The sequence below is a fragment of the Mustela putorius genome, unplaced genomic scaffold, assembly GCF_011764305.1.
Source record: "Mustela putorius furo isolate JIRA1106 unplaced genomic scaffold, ASM1176430v1.1 tig00003909_pilon_pilon_pilon, whole genome shotgun sequence".
NCBI lineage: Eukaryota > Metazoa > Chordata > Mammalia > Carnivora > Mustelidae > Mustela > Mustela putorius.
This window is the reverse complement of record NW_025422057.1, coordinates 41,394,161-41,411,055: the sequence shown is the minus strand read 5'-3', so window position 1 is coordinate 41,411,055 and position 16,895 is coordinate 41,394,161. Positions and strand designations below refer to the sequence as shown.

General features: G+C 47.6%; 1 protein-coding gene across 1 annotated transcript; it reads left to right on the top strand.

Annotated features, from left to right (window-relative positions):
• The first annotated feature begins 1,601 nt into the window (after window positions 1-1,601).
• On the top strand, window positions 1,602-9,561 carry ZNF488 (zinc finger protein 488). Its single transcript, XM_004765886.3, has 3 exons — window positions 1,602-1,745; window positions 1,958-2,154; window positions 8,271-9,561. The coding sequence occupies exons 1-3, from the start codon at window positions 1,602-1,604 to the stop codon at window positions 9,400-9,402; spliced, it is 1,473 nt and encodes a 490-aa protein (XP_004765943.3). The 3' UTR covers window positions 9,403-9,561.
• The last annotated feature ends 7,334 nt before the right edge of the window (window positions 9,562-16,895 follow it).

Sequence of the window (16,895 nt, the reverse complement as noted above, 5' to 3'; positions counted from 1 at the left end):
TATATTATTATATATTATATATTATATATTCTTGATTTGTGTTCCCCAACCTCAATTCATATTATGAAGCTCTAATAATGTGACTATTATTTAACTATATATCTAATATATAATGTCACATTACAGTCACATAGTACTCTATACTATGAGGAGGTGATTCACGTTAAAGGAGGTCATTAGAAATTGGCTCTCATCCTATAGGTCTGGTTTCATAAGAGGAGGAACTTTTTTTGTGGTACTTTGTTATGGCAATCTGAGGAGATGAACACACTGGCTTATTTTGTGCTTGTATTTCTTTTATCAGTCATTTAGATACCTTTTTTTTCCTAGGAATTTGGACATTTGTTTCCATGTATTGGCATAAAGTTGTTCAGAATATGTTTGAGTTTTCTATTTCAGCTCTATCTGTAGTATATCTTTTTAATTGCTAATATTACTCATATCATTCCTTAGCCTATGCATTCACAACAGGGAGCATATTGCCCCAAGAGGGTGAAAATATTTCTTATGGTTTTTAATTACAAAGCACAGTACGTAAAGAAATATACAGTAAGTTCTTGGTATTAAGATTTCATGGGGGTCTATAAGGAAAAAAATTTTAAAAGCTCCTGGGGGAGGTTATAATCATCATCATAATCATCATTGAGAAGCACTGTCTTGTTTTATAATCAATTTCATTAGAATATTATCTATAGTAATAATCTTTTCAAGTAACTTTTGGCTTTGTTTTACTACTTTACTATTTTTTGGTGTTTATTTTTTCTCTAAAATATTCTCCCTTTCATTTTCTTTGGGTTTCATTTTAGTATTCTTTTTCAAATACTTTTAGGTTAATTATCAGCTCATTTATTTTTCACCATTTTTTCCCCATAACATAACCATCTTTGGCCACAAATTTTCCTCTAAGCTTCTCTTTCACTAAAGCTATATAAATACTCACATTAGGGATTTGATGTCTCATTTCCAGATTCATCAAAAGAAAAGTTTTGCTTTGTGGATCTTCTAATGTATGTTCTGAATCAGCTTCCCCCCCACCCCAGATTTACCATAAAACATTTTTTTCTTTTTTGACGATGTTATTCGTTTAATAGATGCTCCAAAACCTGGGGAAAAGCAATGAACCTGTCCCCTTCTGTCCCTGCATCCCCTGCCCCCCACGGGCATCCAGAAAACTGACTGAGTGACTGAAGGAAGGACGGAGCAGGGACTCAGGGCTGTTCTCTCTTCAGTCCGTCAGGAATCTCCTTTCCTCAGTCTAATCTGCTCTGCACTCCCTCGCGCTCCAACAATGGGACCCTCACGTCTGGCTGCCATTGCAACCATTCTGGTGACCTGACACACTTCTCCAATCTCTTCTCACCTGTCACTACGAGCTCATTCGAGTCCTGTCATGAATGTCCCCCCTCAGAAGCCGTTCCCTTTCGCCGCCCAGCGGCGCGTCCCACTTCCGTGGGTGCTTAAGTTCCCCGACACCTTTGCTTTCTGTGAGGTCGCAGAACTCACCGTGGTCTGGCGCAGTGCTGCCATCTCCCCGCAGAGGAGTCCCCGAAGCAGAGGGACAGTTCCAACGAAGTTTGGGAGATTCTCGCGGCGATGCAGAGATGCAGTGGGCTCCGCGGCTCAGCGGGCAGGAGGAAGAATTGCCCGGACTCCGGGAGTGTGTGGGGGGGGGGATCCCCGCACTAACACCCGAGCCGCAACCTGGGACCCCGAGCCCCACGGAGAAGTCGCGGCGTCTAGGGCGGGTGAGCAGCGGCAGGGGCGGCTCCGCCGTGGCCTAGGCGTCACCTCCCTAGGCACTCGGTGGCGTGGCCCGCATCGGCACGCTCCGCTTCAGCCCCGCTGCTGCGAGGCGTGGGCGGACGCCGAGACCCCTGGAGGCGGATCGGGGCTGGCGGTGCAGAGCGCGGGAGGCCTGCACGCCGCTCCTCTCTGAGCGGGTTGCGTCGACTCGCAGGCCCCTCCCGGAAGGGGCCGTGGGGGTGGGCTGCCCGAGGCCCCGCCCCGGAGGCGGGAGCAGTCCGGGAGGGCGGGGTCCGGCCGGGCCCCCGGGGTTCGTGCGCCAGGTTCCCACTCGCGTGTGGTGCGGTCCGACCTGGAAGCGGTCGCGGCTGCCAGCGCCTCTCCAGCGCCCAGCGCCGCGGAAAAGCCGAGGTGAGACGCGCCGTCCTGCCCCCGGGACGGGCTGCGAGTGGACGTGGGGGGTGCGTTTCATCCCACTTCTGCTGGCCTTTCCCCAGGGCATAGTGAGCAGTTCTGCCCTCGACTGCCTGGCTTTTTCCTCCCCTTGGGCGCCAGCGTCCTTCACCGCGCGCGCCCCCCCCTTTTTCTCCCCGTGCCCCCCAGTCCCTGCCTTCTGCCTCTGTCTTTTGTCTCCTTGTCTCTTCCTGTTTTTCTCCGTCGTCTATCTCACTTTTTCTTGTCTTTCTCTTCTTCATTACCTACTTTCCCTGTCCTACCCCTTCTCTTTTTCTTTCTCTCTCTTGGTCTTCGCCACCCACCCCCCCCCCACCGCCCCAGGAATTTTGTCTTTTGATTTTTTTTTTTTTTTCTCCTAGGATGACTTTTGAGGCTGCAGTTCTTTTCATCCATCTATTTATCCATCCACCCATCCTCTCATCCTGGGTTGCTCTGTTATACTCAGTTGGAGCTTGCGCTGGGCACTAGGGTAATAATGGTGCCTCTGTTCCAGATCCTTTCTCCAACAGACTCTATCCAAACATTTGGGCATTCAGCGCCTGTTTTGGGAAAAATACATAAATGATCTAGTTATAAATATCTGAGGTTTAGGGTGAGCTGGAAGAAAATAGTTCTTAGAGACAAGGCATTGAATGAATCGTTTTCTTGACATTTGCCTGTAGTAATAGGCACAGACAGCACACCAGGAAGCTAAATCATGCAGAAACATTGAGGGGACATTGGGACCCACACCATCCTTCCTTGGAAATCGTGTAAGGCCAGGTTGATAGGGAGGGGATGGGTGGAATTCAGAGCTTACTTGTGGGAAGACAATAGAGATGACAGGGCTTTTCATGTGAGACCATTGATAGTTAAAATATGAAATTAACTGTATGTTTCTAAAATAGATACTTGTCAGTGCTGCTGATGTGCAGAATTTAAGTTCCATAATTATGGTGAATCAGGCAGGCATTTTATAGCAATTATTGTGGCATTTAAGATTAATGTTTTTGTGTACATTAGGTTGGACCACAGTTGAAAGTATCCTCATCTTAATATCAAAGATTGTCTTAGACACATACTAAGTGAAGAAATCTAGAAAAACAAACCTGATTCATTTGGGGAGAATAAAGTAGAAGTATTGTATATTAAAGCAATGTTTTTCTTCTTGTTAAAAATGTGATTTTGTTGGAGGGATGTGATTTCATTGTTTTATGTTATTTTTACAACATATAGCTGTATGTTCAAACACACACATGCACTATATATATATAAAATTATATATATATATACATATATATATGTATGTATGTATATATATATATATGTTTGTTTTTAAAGCTAACCTAACACAGGTTTTTAAAAAATAATTTTACCTTTTGGTTTATTATGATTTTAATGATATTTCAGTTTCTTTGACTTTTCAGTTGTTATGGGAAAGGAAATGTGACCTTCCATAAATCACACAAACAAAAGTGAAGCATGATGGAAGAGGATTGCAGTGTATTTATTGAAAGAATTTTTTCATTTTAAATCAAAGAACATTGGACAAATTCTTAAGTATATGCATGGAACTTTGATTCAGGGGGTTGTTTTCTGTGCTGAAGAGTCAAATTGACTTTTAAGTCATTGTACTGTGGACTTCCAATGTATCAGAACTCTGGAGAGGTGGGATGGAAGGGATGCTTTTGCAAATGATTTAAAACCATCATGTCTGCTTTGCTTAGCAGATTTCTTTTTCAGAAACCCAGGAAATGACAACTTTTCTTTAAAATAGGTAATACTGTATGGTGACTAACATAATAGAAAAATAAAGTTTTATTTACTTGTTTTAAACATTCATTTTTTTAAAAAAGAGATAATTACAATAAAAAGATTTTTTCAAGGTTATGTGTTGAGCTGCAATGCTTTTGAATTTCATTTCCTGCTTTTGGTAGGCTGTATCTCTCCTTTCTAGTAGATGATGATGCTATGATTGGCATCAGGTAAAGTCTGGATGAACAGTTTGATATACAAGCTATAGACTTTCCCCAGAAGGTTGCCAGTGGCATTGGTCTACATGGCCAAGCTATGTTAGGACTCCAGTTGAACATATTATGGGCCTGGTGACTGGCTACATTCTGGGAATTCTGCATTTGGTTTTGCTTGAACACAGCAGGCATTGTTGCTGAAGGAGTATAGGCAGAGCTGGACGTAGAGCCTGTGGGGATTGGCTGGAAAGATCTCTTTTCTCCCAGCTCTGTGGCATCATCAGCCAGCCTCCAGGAAAGCCTGGATAGCTCCCCAGTTTTTAATTTTCTCAGGGTTCTGGAGCTAGGAGGATGCATGTGTATTTCCCTTTCAGGAAAACCCAGGACGTTAGAATTCATATGTAGAAGAGGTGGATAGATAATTATTCTCTGGCACCTTCCAGAATGGTCTGAGAAGCATCTCCAAGGTCTAAGGAAACCAAAGGATTAGAGCACAGGAGATATTATCTGCCTTGTTTGTTTTAGCTAAAGAGGAAGGCAGGCAGAGGAAGACATAGGTGGTGGTATAAATGGTATCACTGAATAAGATCCAGTTTTTAAGTGAGATGCAGCTTGGAAAGGCTGAAGACTGGTCAGCTAACTGAGGTTCTAGAGTACCCCCAGATACCTCAGGAAAAGGAGGTCATCCAGTTGTTTACTAAAAGTTCTTTCTTACATGAATGAAGGGGGAAGGAGGAAAACAGGCAGGCCATTTGGTCACTCATTGTGCACTGGTTCACTGTGCACTGGTCACTACTGTGTACTGGCTCCTGGGAGCACATGAGGAGAGGAAAGGCAGCCAGGAAGTTGACTCTTACCCTTTGCACTTGTGTGATAATAATGAATAAATTAATGCTACCTAACATTTATTGAACCAGGCTCTTTAGCACTTTCGATACCTTAATCGATCTAATATTTACCAACCACCTGATGAAGTAGGCCCCAAGGTGATCCTTTTTCAGAAAGTGTCTTTTTAGTTGAGAAGATAGGCAGAGAGAGGATCAACACCTTGCCTGTGGTCACCGGGTTGGTAAGAGCAGAGTTGAGTTTGGTCGCCGCATCTGACGTGAAAGCCCATGCACTTATCCTCTGTGTGATATGTGGCTTGATGATCATGGGATGGCCTGGGCATAGCATGAACGGAATGTGACCAGGTGAAAGAATGATCAGAGTCTGCACTTGGTGCCCTGGAAATGGGTAATAAACAAGGACACATGTGCTTGTAACATTGTGAAGTGGGTGAAGCTTCATCTCCCAAGAATGTAGCCCTTTTTGTGTTCATCAGTGGAATCCTCACTGGTGGCCCAGGAAGGTTGAGAGCCTGAGAGAGAAGTATCCTGTATGGTAGGGAAGGATGGATATAGTCAGACACCATGTCAACTTGGGGAGCTCAGATTCAAAGGGTTTCAAAGAAGATCACTTATAAACCCGTGATCTAAGGGCTCAGAAATGTTGGAGAGTCTGGGATCAAAATGAGGTCCTTTCAATAGGAAGACTATGGTGTGGTACTGAATGATGTCTGTGTGGCTCAGGGGGTTTCTTGCTAAGCTCAGACTGAAAAAAATCCAAGGAAGACAAGAGAATCCTTCTCAAGACACACAACAGACTGATGAGGACGAGCAGATCGTGTCAGGAGGTGAGAGCACAGAATGAACTGAGACCATTGAGGAGAGTGGAGGGACAGCAAAGGGTCCCTTACTATTGCATGGGAGCAGGGAGAACAAGAGCTGCATAGATTGAACGTCTGGCAGAGAACCATCCTCCAGTTACAAAGGGCATTGGAAGGTCCACGTAGGAAGAAGGAAGAAGCAGCAAGGCAGCACGAGCAGCTGTGCATGTGGTCTTCTGACCCAGAACTCACGGTCAGGGCACGATATGACCCCAGAGATGACATCGTGTCTCTGTACAGGTCATCTGGGAGGTGGATCACAGGAGAGGTGCGTGAAGCCTGGAGCTGGATGAGACCCAGGGTCCAATATTGACCCTGGGAAAGGGTCTGTGAGCCATTTGACAGGAAGAGATGAGCATCAGGAGTTGGCACAGGCTCACTGGGGACAGGCCACGTCAGACACACATCATTTTTCTCGTTGAGAGGCTTCTATCTGGCAATGTCACATAGTAGACCGGTTAGATGGAGCCTCAGCCAGTGTTGTAGGACGTGGTTTGTACTTAGCTGAGTAATCTTAGCCCAGCAAGGCTGATGCATGAGAGAGGTGACCCTCAGGGAGCTTGGTCATGCCAAAGGTCCCCAGCCAGCCAGTTCAGTACCCTTGTCTCCTCCTTTTCTTCTTCTTCTGCTCCTCAATATTATCATCATTATTATTATTTTATATTATCTCCTTTTCTTTATCCTCCTCCTATTGGTCCCATTATTATTATTAAGATTTGAATAATAAAATTGATGGAGAATGAAATCGGATGGATATCTAATACAATGATTGACAGAAATCAGACCCACAGTGGTCTCAGGAAGCTGGAAGGCAGCACTGCACTCAGCAATATGGCATTTGGCAGGTTGGAGATGAATACACTTGGGTTGAATCATGCAGCTTCCCTCATGTGGTTATGGTGAAAATTCCATGCAATAAGGCGTATGAAGCCTCTGTTGTCTCTGGCATGTGTTCACCTACATACTCAACAAACAGTCACTGCTATGTTTACATGATGAAGCATCTCTGGCAGTAAATATTTCATTCTGCAGTAAGATCCCATGTTTCAAATCTGAATGCTGAAAGCAGAGTTGTCACGTCTGTGGCTCAGGGCACTCTGGGTATTTCTGATGATTGGGTCTACATGGCTGCGGTTGGCTGAGGTTGCCCAAGCTGAGAAGGCAGCCCAGTGAGCCTGTATGCAGAGGGGTGCAGGGTACAGCCCAGCCCGCTGTAGCATGGGTGGACATGGGAGGACAGTAGCATGGGTGCCTGTCCAGGCTTGGGAAAGACATCATGTCATTCTAAATTGTTATCTGGAGGGTTTTCTGAGGCATATCTGGGGGGAGAAAGAGAGATGGATTGGGGGGAATGTGTGTGTGTGTGTGTGTGTGTGTGTGTATGACGATATAAGTGCGAGTGTATGTGTGTGTATGTGTGTATGTCTGAGTGTGTACAGGTGAGTGTTTGTATATACGTGTGTATATGTGTTTGTTTTTCTGAGTGTATGTGTCTTTGAGTGTGTGTGTGTGTGTGTGTGCATGTGAGTCTAGTTCAGCCAGTGCTGCTCACAGTGGGGGGGGAAGCTTGAAGATGGGTGTTCTAGCTTCAAGAACTGGCTGGTGGAGTTGATTAGGGAAGGGCAGGGAGGAAAGCCTCCCCAGCAGAGCTGATGGTCCTCTCTCGTCCTCATGGCCATGAATGACTTCCCTCCAAGCCTTGAGCACCTCCAGGGCAAAGTGGAGGCTGGTCTGCCTGAGTAGGCCCAGCAGACCGGCCCAAGAGGACAGTTGAAATGTGAGCAGAGGAGAAGGAAATGGATTAATGTCTGAGGAGAACCAAGTGTGGGCACTCTGGCGAGTGGATACAGGGTAGACCCACGCTTGCTCCAGGGCCAGGGCCAGGTGGAGAAGAGGTGGCTGTCCCCCAAGAGTGGGGTCAGGGCCCAGACCCACACAGGCATGCCTGAGCATTTTATTGTTCAGCCTTTACCCTCTGGCCACGTGTGCTGCAGGAACTCCATTCCCAGGTGCTCAGTGTCCTGCCACGTCTGATGGTGTGGAAGGAAAATGGACACACTGAGCAGCAAGACTGCTCTAAAAAATTGAAAGCTTTTCATAAATCAGGGTATAAACACATTAGATTTGTCAGCTGGGTCAGAACTCCCAGGTGGTTGACACCTTGTGTTCTGTGCGAACACAGTAGCTGCTGCCTGGATGCGGGCAGGTGCAGGGGCAGTGCTGAGCCTGGTTCCTGTGGGGCAGGGCCCGTGGTGTGGTCCTTCCTCCCTGAGGGAGTCCTGGAGGTGAAAGCAGGTGGCACAGTGCTCTGAGTCTGGGTGAGCGGCTGCATCTGCAGCAATCAGGCTTCTTTGGATGCACAAGACAAAGATGAAGAGCGCATGTCTCACTGGTGTCGCTTCCTCTCTGTGCAGAGTCCTGTGGTCCAAGCGTGGCTGGTGCAGCCAAGGGGAGCTCTCCAGTCTCAGGGCTCCTCCCTGGGCCAAGCCCTCCAGAACACCAGCACCCCCGAAGACCAACAGCTGTTGGGGCCTCTACCTTCGTCAGCCGGCTTACACCCTGCTGGTGAACATGGCTGCTGGGAAGGGTGCTGTGTGGAGCTCTTCGGCTGAAAACAGATGGCGGCTTAGTGAAGCCGACCAGGGCAAGGGTTGCAAGCCAGTGCTGCTGGAGAAAACCAACCACCTGGACTCTGAGGCTGCCCCAGGCAGTGGGGGCCAGCATGAGGCTTGTGCTGAACTGGTGCCATCAGCCACCCCAGGCAGACTCAGACTGGGAAGGCCAACGTCGCAGAAGGTATGCTGGGGACAGGGGCAAAGCGCCTTCACGGAGGTGCCTCGGCTCAACAAGAGGCTGGTGGGTGTGCAGGCCAAGGAAAGGGAGCATGATAACCCCGCAGGCCAGCGTGATCCCCAGCAGCTGACCCAGGATATCCCCAGGGATCCAGCTGGCAGCAAGGTCTTCTCTGTGTGGCCCAGCGAAGCCCGAGGGGAACAGAGAAGTGCCTTCAGCAAACCAGCCAGGTGTCCCACAGGGAGACCGGGGCCAACCTCTATATTCCAGGCAGGCGGACCGGCAGATGTCCTTGGGGAGCTGTTGGGACTCATCAACACGGTGGATGTCCCTTGTTGGGGTCAAGTTTCAAATTCTAAGTTTTTGGTAGGTGATTTCTGGCACCTGCAAATGTTGCCACAAAATGCTCCTGTCTGGAGTGCTTTAGTGGGTACCCCTACACTGTGGCAAAAGCATGCCATGGGCCAGATGCCCATGCCCTCATCGTCCTCCTCCTCTGCCTCTTGGGCTCTGCTGCCACCCACGTTCACATCCCTGGGCCTGTCCACCCAGAACTGGTGCGCAAAGTGCAACCTGTCCTTTCGCCTGACCTCTGACCTGGTCTTTCACATGCGGTCCCACCACAAAAAGGAGCACGCAAGGCCTGACCTACATTCTAAGAAGCTGAGAGAAGAAGCCCTCACATGTCCCATTTGCCATGAATACTTCCGGGAGCGCCACCACCTGTCTCGGCACATGACTTCTCACAGTTAGTTAGTGTCCGTGGAGCAAACCTGTAGGGGAAGCTTCTAGGCTTTGGCATGGAACCAGAGATGGCTCACGGGTGTTTCCTTTGGAAAGGCTGGTCAGACTTGTCTGCAGGACCATCTGCATTGAGTTTGTAGACGAACAGCTTGGTCATCATTTGAAAAAGAGAAGTCCTTGAAAAAGAGAATCCTCAGCTCTGATGTGTTTTGATCGAAATAAAGTCATGCAATAAAATGATATGCTTTGTAAACCTAGGGCATCGGGACTGTGAGGCACAACATGGAGGTCCTGCTCCTGTCACCTTTCTGTTTGTTCCATGTGGAGGCAAGTTTGGGCTTTGGAGGCAGACAAACCTGGATTCAAAGCTTTCACATATTAGCTCTGACCTTGGACACATTGCTTTATCCGAGTTAAAGCCCCAGTATTCTTATCTGTAAATGCAGAGGGTGAACACCTGTGTCTTAGGGGTGTTGTCAGGGTTATTTGGGAAGATGTGTGGAAATAGCTTGCATAACACTTGGCGCAGTGTGATCACTAAGTAAATGATATTTATTATTGTCCAGGTTGGTCAGCTATTGTTAAATAACAAAATTTCACTGGCAAATAACTTAAAGAATCTATTTCTCACTTGAGGGTCTATGGGTTGGCAGGGTTGAGTTGGTCTTGGCTAGGCTTGGCTCCAGGTCACAAATCATCTCTAAGTTCATATGTTTTACTCTAGTACTGATGGGCTTCTCAGGTAATACTTCTCTCATGTTTATGCCAAGAACCCAAGAAGGAAAATCCAAATACAGAAGCACACGTCAAGTCTCTGCTTGAGTCACTTTTTCCTTTTTTTTTTTTTTTTTTTTTTTTGAGAGAGAGAAAGAATTCAAGAGTATGGAGGGAGGGGCAGAGAGATAGGATCTTAAACAGGTTCCATGCTCAGCATGGAGGCGGACATAGGACTGGATCTCAAGACCCTGAGATCAAGACCTGAGCCGAAACCAAGAGTCAGATGTTTGACCATTGCCTGAGCCATCCCGGCATCCCTTGGGTCACTTCTACGTACATCCTCTCAGCCGAAGCAAGTCAATGGCCAGGCCCAAAGTAAATGGGTGATGACCACAGTGAGGCCATGATGAGGGGGCAGATGTGAAATCCTACCGAAGGGGCATGAAGAACTGGGACGAGTAATTCAACCAACACTCGCTCCATTGTTTTTCACATTCTAAATATGTGAATTCAGACCCACACACCCCTTAGCTCTCAGGAAGTGATCATGTACAACAGTTTAGGCTTAAAACCTTGTGGGAATTAAGAAAGCTCTGGCTACCAGAACCTATTGCATATTGTGTTTCTCTCGGTAACTGCTCTGTTTATCTGCCTTTGTCCTTGTAAACCTCCGGTCCTAAACTCTGAGGTAACTCAGGCCAGTCTGTGTGTAAGGCCATCAGCTGGGAGCTCTTTTGAGTCAGTGAGTTCTTTTGACTGGTTTCCACTTCCCTTTGAGGACATGTTCATTTGATCTGCAATTTTCAACCCTCTGGTGGGGCCACCCATGCAGAGCTCAGGCTGTGGTTGGGAAACTGCTGCTGGGGCATCTCAGAGACCAGGGATCCACCCACATAGCCCCCAAACCTGACCTTTTCTCTCTCTTTCCATGTGCCCACCTGGTGCAGGCAGCAGCTCATCCCTCCTGGCCCACCCGACCCCCATCCCCTTGACTCTCTTTCCCCTCCCCTTCCACCCACACACCCCTCTATTCTCTACCCAGAGCCAGCCATTTATTCACTCATTTATTGATCTCCCCCAGGCACCCCTGCTGTGTCATGCTCAGTGCCAGTCCCCGGGGGAGACCCCTGAATTCAGCCCATGGTCCTTGTTCGGGTCTGTAACCTAGTGTATGGCGTGACAGATGCCAAACAGAGGTCTGTGTGGGGTGCCGGGCACATGGGAGCAGGCCCACACCAGACTTGTGGGAGGGAAGGGCAGGGCTCCCAGAGGCTCCTGAGGATTCGGGGCAAGAGCAGATTGTGGAAGTTCAGCAGGTGCTGGAGGTTTAGATGCAGGGTGTTGGATTGGGGTGGGGCACCATAGCTACAGATGCTTTAGGATGCTACAAGGTCTGTGTGAGAACCGAGTGAGATGGAGATGGAGGAAGGCCTCCAAGGACAGGAGTTTGGGTCAAAGCACAGGACTGCTGGCTCTAAGAGGCACTTCGGGGAATCCTCTGGCTGCAGGGGGAAGAGTGGTCTGGAGGAGAGGAGAGGACCTCCTGAAGGACCCTCTGCATCTGGAAGGAGCCAGCGGTGCTCCCTGCTGGCACCAACGGAGCACCTCCATACTTGCAGGCTCCCTTCCCTGATAGAGACAAGGGATGCTCTGTAAGATGGTCCCTTTCCCCACAGAAGGGGACTGAACCTTTGGGGAGCCTCCTTCCTCTGCCATCCCATGTGGCTCCCCTTGGAGTGTGAACCTGAGGCTCTCCATGATTCAGGGACATACATGGTTGAATCTGCATGACACACGTGGAAGGTAGGTCTTTAATTCCCATATTACTGCAGAAGAAACTAAGCTCCAAGAGGTTAAGCGTCTCTTCTAAGATCATAGGTTCAGGAGAAATGGTGCAAGAATACAGTCCCAGGACCACCGAGTTCTGAGCTCACATCCTTCCCAGCCTGCCTTGTGTCTGCTCAGCATGTGGTTATGTGGCATCATGGATGGTTTACAAATAGGATTAAGGGTCAGGTACTAACCGCTTCTAAAATTTCACCTTGCACCCTCCATACACGCCCACATTTCCTATCACCCTTTCCTTGAACACTTTTCTATTATCATGTATGCTACATGAGTTTACTGATTTGTCTTATTTACAGTGTCTCTCCCATTACTGGAACATAAACTCTACAAGGGATTTTTGACTTTGTTCACTTTTGTATCTGCAGCAGGAAGAACAATGTAGGAACGTAGTAGATGTTCAACAGATATTTGTTGAATGAATGAATGAATGAGATGCCTGATTCCAGTCTCACCCCTGACAAACCCGGAATCAGCTGCTCATAAGTGTTTTGACAACTGTCAGATTATGTGCACTGCTGTCCTCTTCTGGCTTATTGGATTGGTCCATATTTCTGTGAAATCACTTTGAAAGGCACAAGTGCACTACACTAAAGCAGAATCGAAATTTGGAATGGAAAGGGACTCTAGAGCTCTCCTGCATCCTCTCACTTTATAGCAGTGAGCACTGAGGTCCCCTGATGAGCAGACCTGCAAAGTGAAGCAGGGTAAGCAGTGGTGAGGTCAAGGCTGGGACCCCTGAAATGTCAGCCTGGGCATCTTCTGTGATGTGCCCTCATGCCTCTAAGAACATTGGCTATAGCCACACGCAGAATTACTGCTAACAGTGACCCCATCATTTTAAAGCAAGGGAGGCATTTTGAAAAATATTAAAGCTAACCAAATAAAAGTTATGAAGAAACATAACAGAACATCATCCCCCAACTTTATAAGATGCAGTCTGTTTAATAAGTAATGGACACGCAAGTTGCTTTGCAGCCATTGAAATTGACAAACTCCAAAATGACTTGTGGAAATGATGATTTACAGATTATGAATGTGGCAGCTCCTACTTGTCACCAGACTGGATTCCCAAAGTCCCTTTAGCCGTCAAATCCTGTCTCATCCCTTCTTCTCTCCTGCCCTTCCAGAGTAGTCACTCTGAATCATGACTTTTTTAAAGCTCCCTCTGCCACCTTCCATACTAGTTAAGAGTTGGCTGGTGAAGTTGCCACAAAACATCACATCAGCAGATGAGAACTTTCTTCTTTAAGTCTGGGGTAAGAATGACAACATTCCTTAAATTCTCTATATCTAATTTGAACTGCTTTGTATCCCAGTCCTGTGGTTCTGGTAAGATATGCCGTTCGTCATTTTCAAATTCCTCCCCTGTCTTTCAAGTTCACAGAAAGTTCCCCCAATGTGCCCCACCTAGGATGGTGGCCTCCCTGAGGGTCACATGGTCTCCCCATGGGGCACTGGTATCTTTGTCCCTGTCTTCCAATGTGTTTAGACTCCTCCTCTCTTCCAGGATCTTGGGTCTTGGCTCTTTTCTGGCCATGTTGTCATTACTGATGTCACACAGAAACCACTGAGTCAATGAACAGAAAGGCTTGGCTAATTTCTTGGAAGAGGCGAGGGAAAATACCTTCTAGTGGTTGGGACCATGGCAATGTATATCTTAATCTCCCAAGAAACAGACATTCAGTTTAGAATCAGGACAAAATGTGCTAATGAGGAATTCTGAATTCAGGTCGATTTTAGTTCTCGGTTGTAACCAAAATCTGCTTTATACCTCCCTGTTTTTATCTGGACAAGAAGTAAAACCTTAACAAGGCTTGGATCCTAGATTTCAACTTCTGGCCAGTTCCTGAATCTTAGATTGTAAAGACAGGGTATCCTACTCAAATGACTCTATAATTAGATTAATGAACATGAGTGAAGTCCCCTGGGCTTAGGGAAGGGGAGGGAAGAAGAAGGAGGGTGGCTCTGACACCTAGAATTCCTGTGTCCTGGGTGAAAGAAAGTTCTTCAGTCACAGGATGAATGCAGGCCTCAAGAAAGGCTAGAAATAAGTACTATATGTGAAATTAGTGATTCAGTTGGTTTTTGAAAGCTGATGGACAGAATAACATGGACTTAAGGAAGTACATTTGTGGTGGTGGTGATGGGGAGGGAGAGGAACGGCCAGCTGGAGACCCCTGACTATTACGTATCCAGACTTGGAAGAGGCTGGGTGCTGGGCCCAGTCCTGCTAATCGCACACAAACCGCCCTATTCTTCTGAGCAGAAGAAGAGAACCTCCGCAAGGAGCTGACACTCAACTAGTTGTTCTAAGGTTGAACCAGACATCCTCCCTTTTCTTGAAAGGTGCTGGCGCCCCCTGGAGGCAGCGTGCCTCCCCAGCAGTCCACTTATCTTCAGAGAGGGTTTTATATACCTTGGTTAATTGCATAGCTTTTTTTTTTTTTTTTGGTAGTAGAAGTCATGAGAAAGGACTAAATATCATATTGTAAGAGATAAATCCCATAGAAAAATGTTTGGTTTTTCAAAATAAATTATTCTCCACAGTGTTTTGATTTGTGCCACTTCCCAGGAGAGAATTTCCAGAAACCAATTTTGAATGGGGGTTGGGAGGCAGTACATTCTGGGGGGAGGGTTGGGGTTCCTTAAATTTAACATTTTCTTCCCTGGCTGTCTTGTATTTTCCTGGGGGAGGGAGACAGGAAGCCAGTGGCCTCTGATACCCTTGCGATTCTAAGCTGCTTGGATTAGCAAGCTATTTTCACTGCCAGCTGTCCTCATCAGCAAAGGAGGTCCTCAGGCCAGGTGGCGGCTAATCCTATAGGGCCCAGGAGGCAAGAGATGGGCGCCCTCCAGTGGGGATCTCCTAGGCAAGTTTCTTGACCCACAAGTGTTTTTTTTCTGAGCCATGTCCTCTCATTGCATTAAAGGTGTTATATACAAACAAGGAATCATGGAACACTAATTACATCAAAAACTAATGATGTTCTGTATGGTGACGAACATGACACAATACAAAGATAAATGAAGGTGTGTGGATAACCAAGGCCCTCACTGACATGCAAACATGGCCAATGGCTGTGTGGGGAGATGCAGAGACATAGCAAGAAGGAGGGCAAGACGGAAAAAGGGCTGGGGTCCTTCTCTCTGATGCTCTAGTGTGGTCCCTGGCTCCTGCTGGACTGGAGGCTTCAGACAAGTCTCCATCAAGGATCGGGACGGTGAAGGTACAGCCTGTCTGTGGGCTGGGGTTACCTTGGGAAATGGGGAGGACAGGTTGGCTCAGCCCTTCTCACTGCAGGTCGGTGGGTACCTTGGTGGGGGTTAGTTCTTAAGCAGGGGGAGACCTGAGAAGGTTTCATGTCAGAGCTATAGCCCTGACTGCAGGCTGAATCACAGAAATGGGGGTAGGGGTCTGCAGTGGGGATTTAAGAAGCAAGCCAGGACCCCAAAACAAGGGACAGGGCATGCCAGGTGAGCCCAGGGCAGAGTGCTATTAACTCAGACAACTCATCATCCTGGTGACTGTGTGGACACAGTGGGGTGGGGGTAGAGAGGAGGCAGTTTGGCTTAGTTCTCAGATCTCTGCCCTAATCTTAGGAGGGAGGTGTGGCTGTGCACAAGACAGGGTCTTGGGGACAGGAGCAGGCCTTAGCCAAGCAAGGTGAGAGAAGGTAGAGGTGATGAGCTCATACTGGGGTATCAAGAGCTCAAGAGGCCTGTAGTCTTTTGGAGCAGAGGCTCCTAGACAGCTGGGGGTCACATGACTCTCCCACTAGAAGAGAGGCCTAGTGGGATTTTGTTTTCCTTTTCCTATTTCTTGAGTTCTCTGTCTCCAAGCGGGTAACAATGCAAGAAAACTGGTTCAGGAACACTGACGCTTTCTCTTTGGTCTGAACAGGACCCTTTTGGTCCATTTCTCCCACCTTAGTCCCTCTTCCCAGACCAGGCCCAAGGCCTCTTCATGATATGGTAGAAACAGCAGGGTTTTTGGAGCCAGGCAGGTGTGGGTTCAAAGCTCACCTATCCCCTAGCCCAGCTTCACCAGACAGAGCAGTGTGTTGTTTAAAAAAAAAAAAAAAGTCTGTGGTTGATGGAAGCAGAAAAAGAGGTCTTAAGAGGAGCCTGACCTGCACCCAGTTTTGGAGAGCCATGCTGAGGGCTTGGGGTGGACAATGGGCAGGAAAAATGAATTACTCAGCAGGACCTCAGCCATGGTCAGGCAGGGGACTGCTTCTGGAAAACGTTTCTCTCATTCCTGCTGAGTGGGGATATAACTCCGCTGCCCTGCACACTGGGCATCTGGCCACAGCTGCTGCCCAGCTCTCCCTTGCTTAAACATTCAACTTGCTTACACTGATGGAATATTCTACATAGAAACCTCTCTGATTGGCCCAGGAAAGACCTTGTACCTATACCCTACTGGCCAGGGAGCTGGGAAAGTGAACTTCTGCTGTGTCCAGCTTAATGGTGGGGAAGTGGTGTTAGATGGCATTGGCTGGACCCTGGATTGGTTCATTTCATCTTCATAGCCCCAAAGGTGCTATTACGCCTCTCATTGTACAGATGGGAAAACCGAGGCCCAGAGAAATGAAGCAAGTTGGCCAGGCTTACACAGCTAGGAAGTGGCTGGCCTGGCCTTTCCCCCAGGACAGGTTCAAGACAGTTTCTGTCTTGAACCTGGGCTCCCAAACACCTCACTGCTATTAGTGAGTCTGTTTCCCACCCGTTCATATGGGGAACGATTCTCTGAACATTTAAAGGGGGTGCATATGTTGGGTGGCCTAAAGGAGGACACGTGTCCATTGTGCTACCCATGTGACCTCCTGTGAATTACTGAGCTTAACTGAGTGTCAGCTGACTCCTGCTGAAATGGTAAGAATGGTTGTCCAGTGCTCGCTTCAACAGCACATACACACAAATCACAAGGATACAGA

Bases quoted from the DNA above. Each gene is read 5' to 3' on its own strand.
- ZNF488 (XM_004765886.3), top strand. From the start codon at position 1,602: ATGCAGTGGGCTCCGCGGCTCAGCGGGCAGGAGGAAGAATTGCCCGGA. The intron at 1,746-1,957 runs GTGAGCAGCGGC...GTCGACTCGCAG, and splicing joins AGTCGCGGCGTCTAGGGCGG to GCCCCTCCCGGAAGGGGCCG. The intron at 2,155-8,270 runs GTGAGACGCGCC...CTCTCTGTGCAG, and splicing joins AGCGCCGCGGAAAAGCCGAG to AGTCCTGTGGTCCAAGCGTG.